Below are 15,408 nucleotides of genomic sequence, written 5' to 3'. Positions count from 1 at the left end.
GTAATTAAAAAATGTAGTAATTCTAAATTATAATGGATGTAAATTATTAATATTTACCATTCTTGTTATAATTGATGTAAATTATAATTGATGTAAATTATTAATATTATAATGGATGTAAATGTAGTTAATATTAATTAATTTTGACATCATCGTGGATGAACTATAATTTAAATTTACCATTCTTGTTATCATAACTATCAATTTTTGGAAAGTATATAAAATAAAATTAAAAAAAAAAAATTGTGTTTTGTTGTGTTTTTGAAAACTTGAAATACCTACTAGTTTTAGAATAAATTAATTTAGTTCCCACCCAGATTTATCATCTTCTGCGGTTGTCTACTGGTTGCTTTCTTATGTGGAATAACCCTTGCTCAAGGGTTCAATCTCCCTGGGTTGCACGAAAAAAAGAATCTAACAGAAGCAAAATGACAATTGAATTTCGGCAATCCAATTGACGAAATTGATGTCAGTTTCTCTCTCTTATACATAAATCCAATAAACTCTAATTTTTACAATATTGAGCCAAAAACACTCAGAAAGCACCTCATTCAAAACTTTAAAAATGGACCAGACATATATCTAAACATTATCTAAAAAAAGCTAAACATACGTAATTACATGGTAATACGGCATACTGCAAAATTTTGCAGCAGAATAACTCCTGTCAGTCAAGCACTCCAAAGGCTTTATTCTGTCCCAGAATCCCGCCTCCACAAGCTCTAATTCTACATTAAAAACGTCAATTTACTTAGAAGCCGCTAAGTATCTTCAATATTATTTCAAAGATTTTTTTTTTTTTTTTTTTTTTTTTTTGACAGAAAGAAAGGATAGAAGCAAATATCAAATGATTTTGATCCCGCGCCTGGTTTTTCACATGTTTTAAATAGAAATGAGCCCAAAAGAGAGAAGAAAAGAAAAAGAAATGGCAAATAAACGTATTGTTGAAGATGGAATTATAGCAGTTGCAGAATATTGATACAGAAGAAAACTTACATGCGAGGTAGAAAGAGTCCTACTGATTAATTTGTCTCTGCCCAACCTTCTTCTAACATCTGCCACAAAATCCTCCGTCATGTTTGTTAAAATCAATTCCTTCAGGGCAGGCAGATGCTCTAATCCGTCGGTCTTTTCCAGTTTTTTGCAACCTCTAATTTCTAATTCTACAAGTTGGGGCATGGCACCTTGTTCCACTGTACACTCCTTTAGTTCCTCTAGACTCCACAATTTCAAGACACGAAGTACAGGAAAGTGCTGAAGAGCAGGACAAGTCATTTTGGACCCAACATAAGAGCCAGCAAAAAGCCTTAGGGTGTTTAACCGAGGAAGCTTCCCTAGCACTGACATTGGATCTTCTTTGAGTCCCGACAAAGACAATGTAAGGATTTCTAGCTTTTGAGGAAGTAGATGTATGTCATCCTTTATCACTCCCAACAAATATAAGTTTGAGAGAGTTGAATGTTCCTTTAGAGGTTTCAATTCAAGGTCCGAAGGTTGACCAAATGGATCTCTTGATCTCAACCTTAAGCTTTGAAGGTTGCCAAGTCGTGAGATCACTGAGATGCACTTCATTGACTTTGATTGGAATGTCAGTCCCAATTTCCTAAGGCTTGTGAACCTGTCCAAGAAATGTATTGTGGACTCGTTAGAACCAATATGAAGCCCCATTAAGGTTTGAAGGCTGGTGGAAGACCCTTTTGATGGGTTCTTAATCGACACCCCGTTCATATAGAGATGCCGAAGGTTCTTTGCCATCCAAATGGAACTCGGCAAAGTGGTTATATTAGTATACTTCATATCTAAAGTCTCCAAGCAGGGTAGATCCCCGATAGACACTGGACATGAGTGTAAACAAGTCCATCGTAAGCCTAAGTACCTTAGGTTCTGCAGCTTGCCAAGATTCTCAGGCAGCAAAGGTTTGTAGACACCCTCTAGATCAAGCACCTTCAGCAGAATAAACCCTCCCTTACTGATTATTCTGTTAAGAACCATACCAATTTCTCTGTTGGATATATCTCGTTTCTGGCCTTCGAAAGAAACATACGAACACAAATGTTGAATATGAGATTTCGAAATAGACTTGACGCCAAATTGATCTGCAAACCTCCAAATAGAGGACTCGGATGAATCTGCATATGTACAATCTGACCCGCAATGGTGGATGTGAACGAATCCTATCTCCTCAGCTTTTGGCAAGAAGACGTCATAGAGAAAAAATGGCAAACGACACGTTTTGGGGCTTCCATCTGACTTCCATCTTGCTATTTCAATCACGTTTCTACGGATGAGTTCTTCTAAATATTTCTTGGCCACATCTTCGGGGACATTGCCTGCCTTAGGTGACATTTGAACAAATCCCTCTGCAAGCCACAGCAGCAACAACCTCCGTGTTGGGATTTCATACCCTTTAGGAAAGAGAGCTAAATAAAGGAAACAGGGTTTTAACACAGACGGTAGTCTATGATAGCTCAAACCTACAATATGTAAGAGAGGTGATAGATCTTCACCAAAGTGAGCTGGATCACTTCTTGTTACTTTTGACCACTCACTTGATTCCAAGGTTATCAACAATCCTCCCAGCAGCACGATTGATGGAGGCAAACCATGACATATTCTCAAAATTTCATCCTTGAAGCTGTTCAAGTCTGAGCTATTTTCTTGTCTGCGCACCTTCTTCAAGAACAATTCCCAACTCTGCTCATTAGTTAACGGACTCAGTTCCAGCGGACAACTCCATGGATCCACTTCAGATGCTATATTAATGTCACGAGTAGTGAGAATGACCCTGCTTCCATTCACGGTATCTGGAAAGGAACGTACAAGCATGGTCCAATCATCGACTGAGCAGACATCATCCAAGACTATGAGAAACTTGAGCTCCATTAGAATGTTGTAGAGCATATAAGTTAGTTGAGTATCATCCATAAGCTCTACGTTCTTCAAATCGCGTGGTAGAATCTGTTTGATTATGATAAGCAAACGGTCATGATCTTCTAAATCCCTGGGAACACGAAGCCACACACGGCACTGGAAATGCTGCCGAATGTCTAGTCTGTCATAAACTTTCCTTGCCAGAGCTGTCTTGCCAAGTGGTTCTTTGCTAACCAGTGAAATCACACGGAGGCTTTGCTTATTGTCGTGGATCAGTCGAGCTACCAGCTCCTTTTCGAGATCTTCACGTCCAACAAGTACGTCCGGCTCTAGATGAATCAATTCCTCTTCAAGTGCTGAAACTTGAATAGATAGATCATGGGTCTTGTTTGCCAGTTCAAGGGTCTTTGCAAATTCACAAGATATAGCTCTGAAGCTTTTCACGACTTTCTTCATCTCCAAGCTGAACAGTAGCTGGGTCCATGGTGGAAACGCCATTAATGGCGTTTTAATAAATTTAGTGACACCCTTTCGTCTCCTTTGTAGTGTCGTTAGGAGGAAGCTTTCAGTGATGTAGTCTGCACAGTGAACAGTGGGCAGAAACGGAGCCTTCAACGCAGTGCTACTGGGAATCTCTAATTCAAGGAAACTTAAAATCTGTTTTAGTTCGTTGACGGCAATACCGACTCGACTTTTGAGTCCTGGAAAGATAAATCTTTCCTCAGCAAGCACTAGCAGCATCTTCTGTAATTTATCTAATAAAATTGTTGTAGGGACCTCAGCCGCCATGATTTCTCTATGTCTCTTCTCCATTAATTTCTCACAAGGTAACAATTGGCAACTGTGGTCTCTGGATCAAGGGACTGCTCTTTTGATATGAAATAACGGACTTTATAAATCTCATATTATTTTCTCTTCGATTGGCAGGTTTTTTTTTTCTTTTTTTTTGGATAGGCGATTGGCAAGTATGTTATCATAAATTTATAATACAATGCGCTTTTATTTTCTTAAACCCATTTTTACACTTCCACTTTTATGTTTCAAATGTGCACATTATTTATTTAAAAAAGGAATAAAAATCAAACATTATCTTCTTTTTTATCTTAATGTTTACAAGGTTTTTAGACCCGGACCATTCATTGAACCGTAAAAGGGAGAGGTTCAAAGTTTTAAGGTCGAACCAAGATTGAACCAGAGTCGAACCGTAATGATGTCATAATTAATTTAATAATTATTTTAATATAAATAAATATATTAAATTAGTATAAATAGAAAATTTAACTAAAATAATCCAATTAAATATAAATATCTATATTTCAAATATATATTTTCATATCATAACTTTTACAAGACAAATAAGAAATATCAAATCCTAAGCAAATTTAAATATAATATCTATTTTTTTATTTTTTTATATATTGATTAGTTAAACTTGTAATAATAATAATAATAATAATTATTATTATTATTATTATTATTATTATTATTATATAAGAATTAGAAAGACACTCAAATAAAATAAAATAAATTATTTAATAATTTTAAATTGAAATAATCATTTAATAATTATTATATATTTAATTGTAAATATTAATTAAAATTAGAGCAATAATAGTACTGTAAGGACGCGATTCGTGACGGACCGTAACAGTGTCGGGTTCGTACGTAAAAAGGCCCCTAACAATATCATTTGTAGAGCGTGGGTTTGAAAGGCTAGGCCTTGATCGATAGGCGGTGGGTTTTTCGCGGTGTTCGTACGAGTTTAAGTTTTCCTTCACCCCTGGAGTCTTTCTCCTGGAGGTGGGCTGGGAGGCTCTGGTTTTTGGCCATTTTTCCCCAACCCCCCTTTTAGGTTACTTCTTTTTCCTTTTATATTCGCCTGCGTTCATTGTCCTTCGTCCACGTATAGGGTCAATCTTTCCAAAATTGATACTTGTCCCATCAGCCCATATTCAAAGTCGTTGGGGGTGGTTGTAAAAGCCAAAAACTGCGGCTCTGTCAGGTTCAGAGCATTGAATGGCAGTAAGAGCAGCTTTCCCTGGATATTTTAGATCTTTTGTCCTGGTTTCGGTCCTATACCGTTTCTGCCCTCCTTTCAGGGGGGGAACTTTGGGTCTGCCGAGGACTGAGCCGTCCTCGGCGATGTCCATAGGCTATTTGGTCGAGTTTGGGCCATAGCCCTCCTCGGCTTGGGCCTTCGGATTTTCCCCAGGTAGATGGGCCCGGCCCGTAAATCGTTTGGGCCCCACAAGTACCATAACATTTTATACAAATTTTTCCATAATTTGCCACGTGACGAGATGTAAGTGGTAGAGATGTAGACCCATAATTTTTTTTTTTTTTATTACTCACACTTTGCCATGTGTCAAATTATAGCAAAAAATTGCATAAAATATTGTGATATTACATTACTCTTAAAAGAATAATGCTAGAGATACAAATTATTTTACAAAAAATTTTACAAACTACTGATGTGATGAGTGATTATTGGTAAATAAAAATGTGATATTAATGGTGGGTCTAGATAAAAACTAATAAGAAATTGACCACATCAACATTTTGTAAAAATATTGTAAAATAATTTGTGCCAAAGCATTACTCCTCTTAAAAATACTTAAAATATTTAATACACCTAACAATGCATGTCACATCATGCTGGGAAGCCGAAAAAAATCTAAATTTAATGGCTGAAATTTTTTTCCTTTTATTAAAAAATTAAAACCTTTCATCATTCCAATGTTAGCCACATGGGGGAATGCTTGTAACACTCACATCATGGTGGCAGCTGAAAAAAGAAAATCTCAATGTAGTGGTTGAAATTTTTTTGCTTTTATTAAAAATTTAAAACCTTTCATCATTCCAATGCATGTCACGTGAGGGACCTAGAAATTCAAAACTCAAAAGGAGTAACAAAGGAACACAAGAAAGAAAGAGAACACATAGCACTGATAGCAGTAGTATTCAGCGAAAAAGATGAATTACAAAGTGATCTCCATCAACGAAAAAAAAAAAAAAAGAAGCAGCAGCAGACGACGAAGGCGTGATCGGTGAATGTGTTGGCAATCTGCTGGCTGCTGCTTCAACTGGGCGCAGACCCTGTTTCGTTGTGTTCTTTTTTTTTTTTTTTTTTTTTTGAGGAACTTGTCTTCTTCTTCTCTGGTTCTTTTTTTTTTTTCCTTACAAATCCCTTTGTTCAAGATCTGAAATTATCAGATCTCCTTCCGATCTCTGTTCTTCTTCGTGCTCTTTCATTTCTTCTAGATCTTATCATAACTTCATACCGGTGTATTGGCCAAAATTCACTAGAAAAGCTGAAACAAAAAGAAACTGTTTGAACCTCAAAAACCAGTCACGGTTCACAAAACCAGACAATCGGACTGCAGTCCGTGTGAGTCCCTGCTTTTTTGGCATGGAACAATTCTTCACCCTAAACAGACCGTAAAGTTGAATGATTCGAGGTTTTTCCAGTCGAATTGTACGGTCTGGTCCGGGTTTCAAAACCTTGAATGTATACATAAATATCAATTTTGTATATTTATGTAGAGTTGGATTAAAGTTACACCTGGTATAACTTTAAGCAATGTTATGCCACTCAATATTTTTTAATTGGATGCAAATATTGACAAATCCACCATTAGATTACATTATTTTCATATATTCTCCATGCTTACAAAATTTCAAGGTGATCAAAGATTAATAGCCAAGTCATCAATCAATTGTTAAAATTCAAGTTTTTGTAATTTAAAATAATGCATAAAAGATGAATGTATGAATCAAATGATAAATAACATCTGATTGATATGAAAATTGGCATGCATGTTAAGAACATGTAATTCAACGATTAGATTTTCAAAAGATTAATTCAATAACAAGTTATTGGGTGGTGTAACATTGCTTAGAATTACACCAGATGTAACTTGAACTTAATTCATTTATGTAATATATATATATATATATATATATATTGAGAATGATGTAATATATATATTGGTTGAGGAAAATGACCGCTTTGGTTTTATTTCATAGCTAAAATAATCAAAAACAAGAATACAATTGATGTAAGGAAGAATAGACTAAATCCAAACTAATAGGAGGAAAAAAAAAATTGTTAACCTGACTTACGTATGTGCAACTGCATTATCTTGCTTTTAAGTATAACAAAATGAGTAGCTTTGGAAAGAACAACCGTAACACAGTATCTTTTACTAAGTAGCCAAAGAACAAACTGAGAATGTCTCCATTATAAAGAGCGTCGACAACAATCTCACTATCACCTTCAAAGATTGAGTGATGGTTGCTAATCTCATGAGCAAATTGAGTTGCCAGTCTAGTAGCTAATTATATTTAAATATCATTTATATTAATTTTTAAAATTTAAAGTATGCAAAATTACTAATTTAGTTTTTGAATTTATATTATTAGCATCTATTTTTCAATTGATAATATGATTATTCTCCTTAATCTTCTAGTGACATAATCATTTTAAATAGGATTTTATCAATTTTAATTTTGGATTTTTTTAATTTTGGATTTTTTTTTAAAAAAAATTGTAACAAATGTTATATATCAATGATATTATATGCTTTATAATTTAGTTTATTTTTTTCATATTAAAATTTTGTTTATAAAGATAATTTTTTTTTTCTTTGTAATTTTTTTAATCATAATTTCTACTAGAGAATATCAAATCGTATAGGAAAAACCTAAAGGGAAAAAAATGAAAGAAGAATATAAAAATTAATTAGATCTCAAATAGGATCTCTTAATAAATCATGCAACTTAACTTAATATAAAATCACGCAAAAAGCTCATTTTACCCAAACAAAAACAGATCAACACATAACTTGATGACTTAATACTAATCAAACCAAGATTGAAATTATATAAAGAATCAAATATCATATTAACCCAACAAGCAAAGACGGAGCCAAAACTTGGAGTTATGGGGAAAAATTATAAACAAAAAAAAAATCATTATAAAACCCCCAAACAAGCATTTATTTAGGATTAACAAACTGTCAACAAAGACTCAAATCATTGTTTTTTAATACATTACAATGCAATTATTTTTGAAAAATGGAACTTGGCCTTTTTTTTTTTTAAATCTTCACAATAATTTATGACTGAATCCATATTAATTTTTGCAGTAATATCCCTTTCAATGAATAACATCATAAAATCCATAAAAAAATAAAAATAAAAATAAAAAAAAAACTCATTTTTTGTTTTGTTGAAAATGTCAATTTTGATGACATTTATAACTGAAAATGCTATCTCTATAATTTTTCATTTTCTCTTTTCTTGATTAGGCTACATAGCCACATAGGTTTTTTTTTTTTTTTTTTTGATGTATGCATCTACTATTGGATAAAGGCAAAATTTTTTTGTTTAAATTTTTTTTAAGAGGAAGATTGTTTATTTTGGGTAAAATTAGTTGATTAAGATTTTTTTTTTTTTTTAAAGGTTTGTTATTGGCTATTTTTGTTATTGTGCTAATATTTTTAGGTTTGTTAATTTTGTTTTAAATGTTGGATTTATAAATTTTTAATGGCCTTTAAAATGATTAATGATACTGTTGGTAGTATTTTTTTTAAATGTTGTCCCCAGTGTCAATGAATAGCTCCGTCCTTTCCAACAAGTTCAATGGCGTAGGTGATCTAGGCTAACAGCAACCCTATTCTTGATTTTGCCAGTCCACCTTCAACTTGGGCCAAATCCAACAATGTTGGCTTTTCTAGATTTTCAGTTTTGGTTCTTGTTGGAACATTTTAATATTAAACAATTAAAATGAGTAAATGTTATTACATAAATGTAAAGATGTGGGAGTGAATATGGAAGATGAAGAGTTGTGAAAATGTTTAATCCCACATTGAAAAGGAGAGAGACTATTTTATTCTTTTTAATTGTGGTGATTAATGGGCTAACATAAATTGTCTCAGATATTGTCTCAAAAATGGAAATGAATCAGCCTCTTGGATCCTCCTACTTGACAGCCCATTCAAAATAATTATCATATCCGTTGGTGAGTAAATAGCCCGAATTAATACTCCATTTTTATTATGGACAATGAAGAGCCATTAACCCACTTAATGGACTATCTGTTTGGGCTTATTCATTCTTCAGAAACTCTTTATCTCACCATTAATTGTGTAACTCCAGCCCATCAGATTAATATTCAACAATTAATCTTGTAACACCCACTACATCGGAATAATTGGACCTAATTAATCAGAATAAATTGGGTAGTAATTTCGTAAGGCCCATTGAGCCTATAAATAGACTCATTCAGAACCAATCCATATTACTACAATTTACAATACACACTAAAAAAAATAGAGAGATTATTGGCAAGGAAGGGTGTTCTTTCTGGTGGAGCTTTGGGCTTGAACACTTTGTGCAGAGGTTGTTCTAGCCATACGACACTTGTTAGGCTATTGTATCCTGGGAGAGACAAGTCAGAGAAGGTCTGCACCGGTTACAAGAATTAGCCAACCAAGGGCTTGAATCTCCTTAAAGAGAGCGAGTGCCGCACTTCAGTCCAAATAGTGTTGTGTATTTCGTTTCTTTACATCAATAATATTCAAAAGTATTATTTAGTTTCTCTTTGTGTGTTATTTTCATTATTATTGTGTTTGCACCAACAGTTCTATTTCTCATGTTGTTGGGTTTGTCCATTAATAACTCCACATCTAAATTTGTGTTTCGAACATTTACAATAATATGGAAGGTGTCCTATGATGATAACGACAGGCCAAACAGATACCTGCTTGCCAAAGAGCTCATAAGCTGTCCTGATGCTGAGGAACTTGAGGTAGGTTGTTGCTAAATTTCTACGGAGAGCGGTTTCTCAAAATGGCTCCTTCCCTTGTTACAACAATAAAGTTGTTTACATAATTTACTTTTTCTTTTGGCAGTTATCGGGAATCAATGAGTGTTGCTGGACCAAGAAGTAATGGAGTACATTACTGGAGTAGCATAAAGTGATCTGAAATATTGCTTTGGTAAGAAAGTTCTAGCTTGAGGGGTACTGAACAAACAAGATAACTGAATATTAAAATAAAGTTTTCTGGAATATTGCTTCCGTCCATGTTGCGTGGACAAAGAAAGTAATGAAGTAAATTAAAGTAGCTTAAAGTGATTTGGAATATTGCTTTCTCTAGCAGGATAGAAAGCAATATGCTGTGCTTGAATTAAAGCCAATGATGCCGGACAATATCAAATTAGGATAAAAGGGGGAAATTGAACAAAATGGTAAATAATAAAACCCTAAGAATTAGCACCAAGCAAAGAATTTAGGCATCAGCACCTTTAAGTGTGTTTGCTACTGATATTTGTTGTCATGAAGATAAACACACAAGGCCGGAGTATCATAAAAATGTGCACGTCCCTGTCAAGATATATGCTTTATCTTCTAGTCAAGCATCCTTATATGTTGCCAATTGGGTCAGCACACATCAAGTTTTGGGACATATATGTGGGGCTGAGGGAATTCATGGAAGAACAGCTGTCCAAACCAGTTACGCAAGAGTAAACTTTGGATATGTTAAAAAAGATGACAGCCAAGGACTTGCTTACTGCCAAAGATGGGGACAAAAGTATTTTGGTGATATTCTATTCGTGTAAGCTTAAATCTGCTTTAAGTACAATTAAAGATGAGACATGGGAAATAATTAAGAAATTAAGTTTGGCTGGATTCAGCAGGAAAAAATAAAAAATAAAGGCTGGAAATGATGTGCCATGTTGCTAGCTATTGTAGCAGAAAATACTATGCACTGTAGCAGCAGGGACATAGTCAGGTCTTAAAGTTAGGTGAGTAAACTTAGAGTTAGAAGAAGTGGCTCTGCTATCTGTTGGCAGTGGCTCAGATAGTGGCTCTAGCTTTTGACTCTTTTGCTTGGTTACTGGGAGGGCCTTTTTTTTTTTTTTTTTTTTTTTGCAATCTTTTGTTTTATGTGTCTGAATAACGACAAAATTATTTTTGTTTAAAAAAATTTTAAGGGATAGGTTGTTTGTTTTGGGTAAAATAAGTTGATTGGGCATGATTCTTTTTAGCTTTTCTATTGATAATTTTGTTATTGGCTAATTTTTTTGGACTTATATATTTAGTTTTAGATTTTAGATCTATAAATTTTTTTGTGGATTTTAAAAAGAGGAAAATACTAGTGCTACAAACTTTTTTTACAAGTTGTTGTGCAATGAATAGTTATTGGTAAGTAAAATGTGATGCAAGTAGTGGGGCCAAATGCAAACTAATAAGAATTTGTTATCTCAACAGTTTATAAAACTATTGTAGAAAGTTTGTGGTTATAACATTACTCTTAAAAAAAATCAATGATATTGTTAAAGGAGGTAAAGTATAATTTTATAGAACAAAATTGCTAAAATTTGTTGGTGGCCATTGCGCCCCCCCCCCCCCCCTCTTTCTCAAGTCTATATCTTCCTCTGTCTCGACTCAACAGCTGAGACGAGGAAGGGAATTTGTCACGCATATTTGGCTTTTTATGGCATATTTTGGCTTAGCAGATGAATTCCAAATACGACCTAATCCAACAATAGGTGAGGTGGTTTTATGGTAGACTAACATTTTAATCAAAAAATTTATGTAAGAGAATAAATTTAGGTGGTGTTGGATAAATATCAACCATTTATTTTTGTGATTAACCAAAAAGAACAACATACAAATCTAAATATAAGCAATAACACCAATAGATGTGATAAGCAAAAGCAATAAATAAATATTGTATATATATAAGAAGAAATCTGCAAATAATTAACAACTCACAAACTAAATGCGTGAAGGATGAATGATTCAAATCAAGTATTGTGTTTGACACAATCTCCTTAAAATAGATTTCGTCCCTCACACAATCTTTGGTGCTTTGAGACTCACGGATGTTTGCCTCCTAGGATAAAATGATCTACAGCACAGAGAAAAAGCACACAAGATTCGTGCTCTGCGAACTACTCTATGTCTCTTTCTCTCTCTTTGACTCAAAATGAATGCACAAAATATTTTCTCTCTGGGAGAGTTTTTTCAAAAGTTAGTTTTCATGAATGAGGGACTATGAATTTATATACATTAGTGAACGGACACAGTTCAAAGGAAAATTGCTGTGGACAGACTGACTAACTCAAAAAATAAAATATTAAAAAATTATTATTGGACAAGAGGGCCCAATCCACATATGCCAAAGCCCAACCCAATGTCCGGCCCATAAGCATATAAACTCATATACTATCCCTTTCCTTTCCTATGTGGGACTCAGAATTTCCACCACTTTTAATAACATCTTCAAGTAAACAAATTAAATATCAATTTCTTATTCACCACATACTATTTTTCCAATAGGTGGAACACCCAATTTCATGCCCAATTCTATAACATGTTGAAATGGTCATGTTATATAAAAGTACAGACCTCATGTGAGAAAGTATGAGGTTCTGCCATATGACATCTTCTTTCATAACTTCCAATATTTTTTTAAAAGAAAATTAAATCAACTTCTAACTTATCATTTAGCATTTAACACTTCTCTTCACTCCCTTGTGTCTCTTCGTAATCTCAACTGATCAAACGAACATTTCTATTCATTTTTCAAGTCTTAATTCAACCCTCTTGTGTAAACTTGTAAACTAAGACATGTACAGTCTAGTATCAACATCCATTGTTTTATATATTCCTCATTTCTCAACTCCAAATTGGATCTACATTTCATTTGCTCTTGACAAAACTCAAGGTATTTTCTACCTTTTATTTTCTTCTCTCCTTTTTATTCTTTATATAGTTCTATTGTCTACTTGAATATTAAATAAATACTTCAATATTTGCTATAGCAAGTAGGACCAAACTATTTGTGATGCCTTCAAATCGCAATTGTTTTTTTTTTTTTTTACATAAATGCATGAAAGTGGTAGGACCATCATGAGCATAAAGATGATCATAAGTTCAAATATTTACAAACAATTGAGATATTGCAATCATAGATTCTGATAGCATTTGTCCCTTCTAATAATCTAAATAATTTATAGGAATATAGCCACAAATATTTGGCATATAATCTATGATGTAAAAATAATTTTGGTATCTGTATGGTAGAAACTAGAGAGGACTAAATAAACTTTTAGTTAGATGCACACCAATTTTTTTTTTTAAAGTCTTCATGTAGTATTAACATGATCTGGCTTAAAGCATAATTTCATTGGCAAAGTCAGTGATATGTTCATTCAATTAAATTCATGAGTAACAAGGTTATGCCATATGTGACCCTTTTACTGTAAATCTTATTTTATTTCGTTACTTTATTATATGAGTACTACTTTTTTATTGTTATTTCCTGATTTATTTATTTTTTTTAAATATTGCAGTTAATAATATGTGTTTATTTTACTTATCAAAACTATTAGAGATATATTAGCCCAATAACATAAGACCAAGCCCAATACTTCTATGTGTGCAAGTCACATCTCCTATTTGTACTAGAAGTCTATTAATCTAGGGTTTAGTCTACTATATATACTCATGTTAGGGTTCACTATAATACAGGATTTGTACTACACTCTTATATATTAAAGATGTAATCCTCAAGGATTTCCTCTATGAACATAGGCCATTAGGTTGAATCACATAACCCTCGTGCTCTTGGGTTCTATATTTTATGCTTCTACTTTCACATCTATACTAGTATGTTCAACATGGTATATCAATGCTAATATTTCAAGAAATGTTGTTTCCACAATATTTTCATAACAAATCTTAAGTGACAGGTTGTTATTGGTTGTTACAAATGGGTAAAAAAGTAATTTAAGTTCTGAATTTAAATTAAAATCAATAACAACTTTCTACCTATGATTTATTATAAAAATGTTGTAGAAATAGCACCTCTCTAATATTTGACAAGGTATAAGAGCCAAACTTTGTTATTGGCCTCTAGAAAAATCTATCTATTAAGCTCGCTCCCAAATCAATGGTGCCTTTCCAATCTCAGATCAGTGCAAGTCGTGCCCTTCTTACAACATTGTCTTCCTTGGCCTTCATCTGCAGTCTCAACCTTTTTCTTTGGCGACATCCGACTCCCCTAGTATCACGCCATTGCTACAAGAAAAATTCCATGTCGTCGCAACTATGAGAAGCTTGCAACGTAACGCAAGACCACTACTATGCCTAATCTGTTGCCCATGGGCTTTCATTTATGCTCACCACTGCCTCCAGGAGGTAGATCGTTCACCGATCTACAAAAATCCCATTCATCCATGTGCTTCACGCACCTCCATTCACTTATGTACCTAGCTGCCTTGCTGAGGTCATCATGATGTCCCCTAACAACGTCATCCTTTCCACGTCATCATCCATGCTTGCCATGTTAGCCATAGTGTACATCATCGAAACGTCAGCCCAATCAGTTTTCACACGTGTCTCCTCTCGGTCTGTCCACATCATTAAGCACCATGCTAGCACTAATGCTAATTCAATGCCACATCTTCAAACTATACCAACCTGAACCGACCCGGCCTGGATTACCCAAATCTCACTTGTGGACCTTACTAGTTTGACCGTTGACTTTGACTTTGACTTTGACCAAAAGTGAAAATTTTTAGTAAGGCCTATTTTATTCATCTTTTCACATAGATTTCGATTTTGGACTTTGTTTCTTCATTTAAAACTTTTAAATCACTCAAATTGTCCATTTCTCCTTTATTTTGGGACCCTTCTACGTCAAGGGAGTCATTACCGTACCAGAGCCTATACTGGTTTGGTCAGCGATACGATATATTTCGGATACCGGTCAATACCGATGTACCGTTTCGGGTTTACTGCTATTTTTTTATATTTATAAATATATATATATGTGTGTGTGTGTGTGTGTGTGTGTGTGTGTGTGTGTGTGTGTGTGTGTATTATAATAAATATAAAAGTTTACCATAAAACATTTCCTCAATTTAGAACCAATTAAAAAAAAAAAAACACAATATATAAAATAGAAAGCTTAAAAGTTACCATTGCATACTAAGAAAACAAATAATACTAATAAGTTAATGCGAATAAGTTACCATTCTGCCCTAACAAAAAATTCAAAAATTACAAAACTAAAAAAAAAAAGTTTGTACCGGCCGATATTACCCGAAATGGCTAGTGGCCGGTACGACTGGTATTTAAACCAATACGAAACGTTGATGTTTCAATACCGGTATACATACCGGTACGGTACATACTGGCCAGTACAGCCGATACCGGTACAGTATTAACTACCTTGTTCTACGTACAAAGATTTGTAAACCATGCTTCCTCAAGATGTCATCTTTGCCAATCTTTTTCAGTCCTTCAATGTAGCCATTCTCTGGCTTTAGAAGCCTTTCTTGGTAATTGACGTAGCCTTTCTTTGGCATTTTTCGGATGTCTCCTTCATTGTGCATGGTTCTTTCTCCATAGTGCCAGATCCTTCTACTCTCTTCCAATGTCATCTTCAGGCTTTCTTCGTGACTTCCTCAATGCATTTTCAAGGCATCTTTGTCGTCATCTTCATGGTTTCTTCAAGGCAT

At 33.9% G+C, this 15,408-nt stretch overlaps 2 protein-coding genes across 2 annotated transcripts; both read right to left on the bottom strand.

Moving 5' to 3' along the window:
* Window positions 1–700: 700 nt before the first annotated feature.
* Window positions 701–1,356, bottom strand: LOC115979471 (putative disease resistance protein At1g50180). The gene is made up of 2 exons (XM_031101523.1): window positions 997–1,356; window positions 701–728 (listed from the first exon to the last, which is right to left on the bottom strand). Exons 1-2 carry the CDS (start codon window positions 1,345–1,347, stop codon window positions 723–725), a joined length of 357 nt encoding a protein of 118 aa, XP_030957383.1. The 5' UTR covers window positions 1,348–1,356; the 3' UTR covers window positions 701–722.
* A 427-nt stretch (window positions 1,357–1,783) lies between these two features.
* On the bottom strand, window positions 1,784–3,660 carry LOC115980576 (disease resistance protein RPP13-like). Its single transcript, XM_031102812.1, has 2 exons — window positions 1,877–3,660; window positions 1,784–1,835 (listed from the first exon to the last, which is right to left on the bottom strand). The coding sequence occupies exons 1-2, from the start codon at window positions 3,658–3,660 to the stop codon at window positions 1,784–1,786; spliced, it is 1,836 nt and encodes a 611-aa protein (XP_030958672.1).
* Window positions 3,661–15,408: the final 11,748 nt, after the last annotated feature.

Source organism: Quercus lobata, chromosome 3, assembly GCF_001633185.2.
Source record: "Quercus lobata isolate SW786 chromosome 3, ValleyOak3.0 Primary Assembly, whole genome shotgun sequence".
Taxonomy (NCBI): domain Eukaryota; kingdom Viridiplantae; phylum Streptophyta; class Magnoliopsida; order Fagales; family Fagaceae; genus Quercus; species Quercus lobata.
Note: the sequence above shows the minus strand (reverse complement) of the source record. Positions and strands in the feature narration are given on the sequence as shown.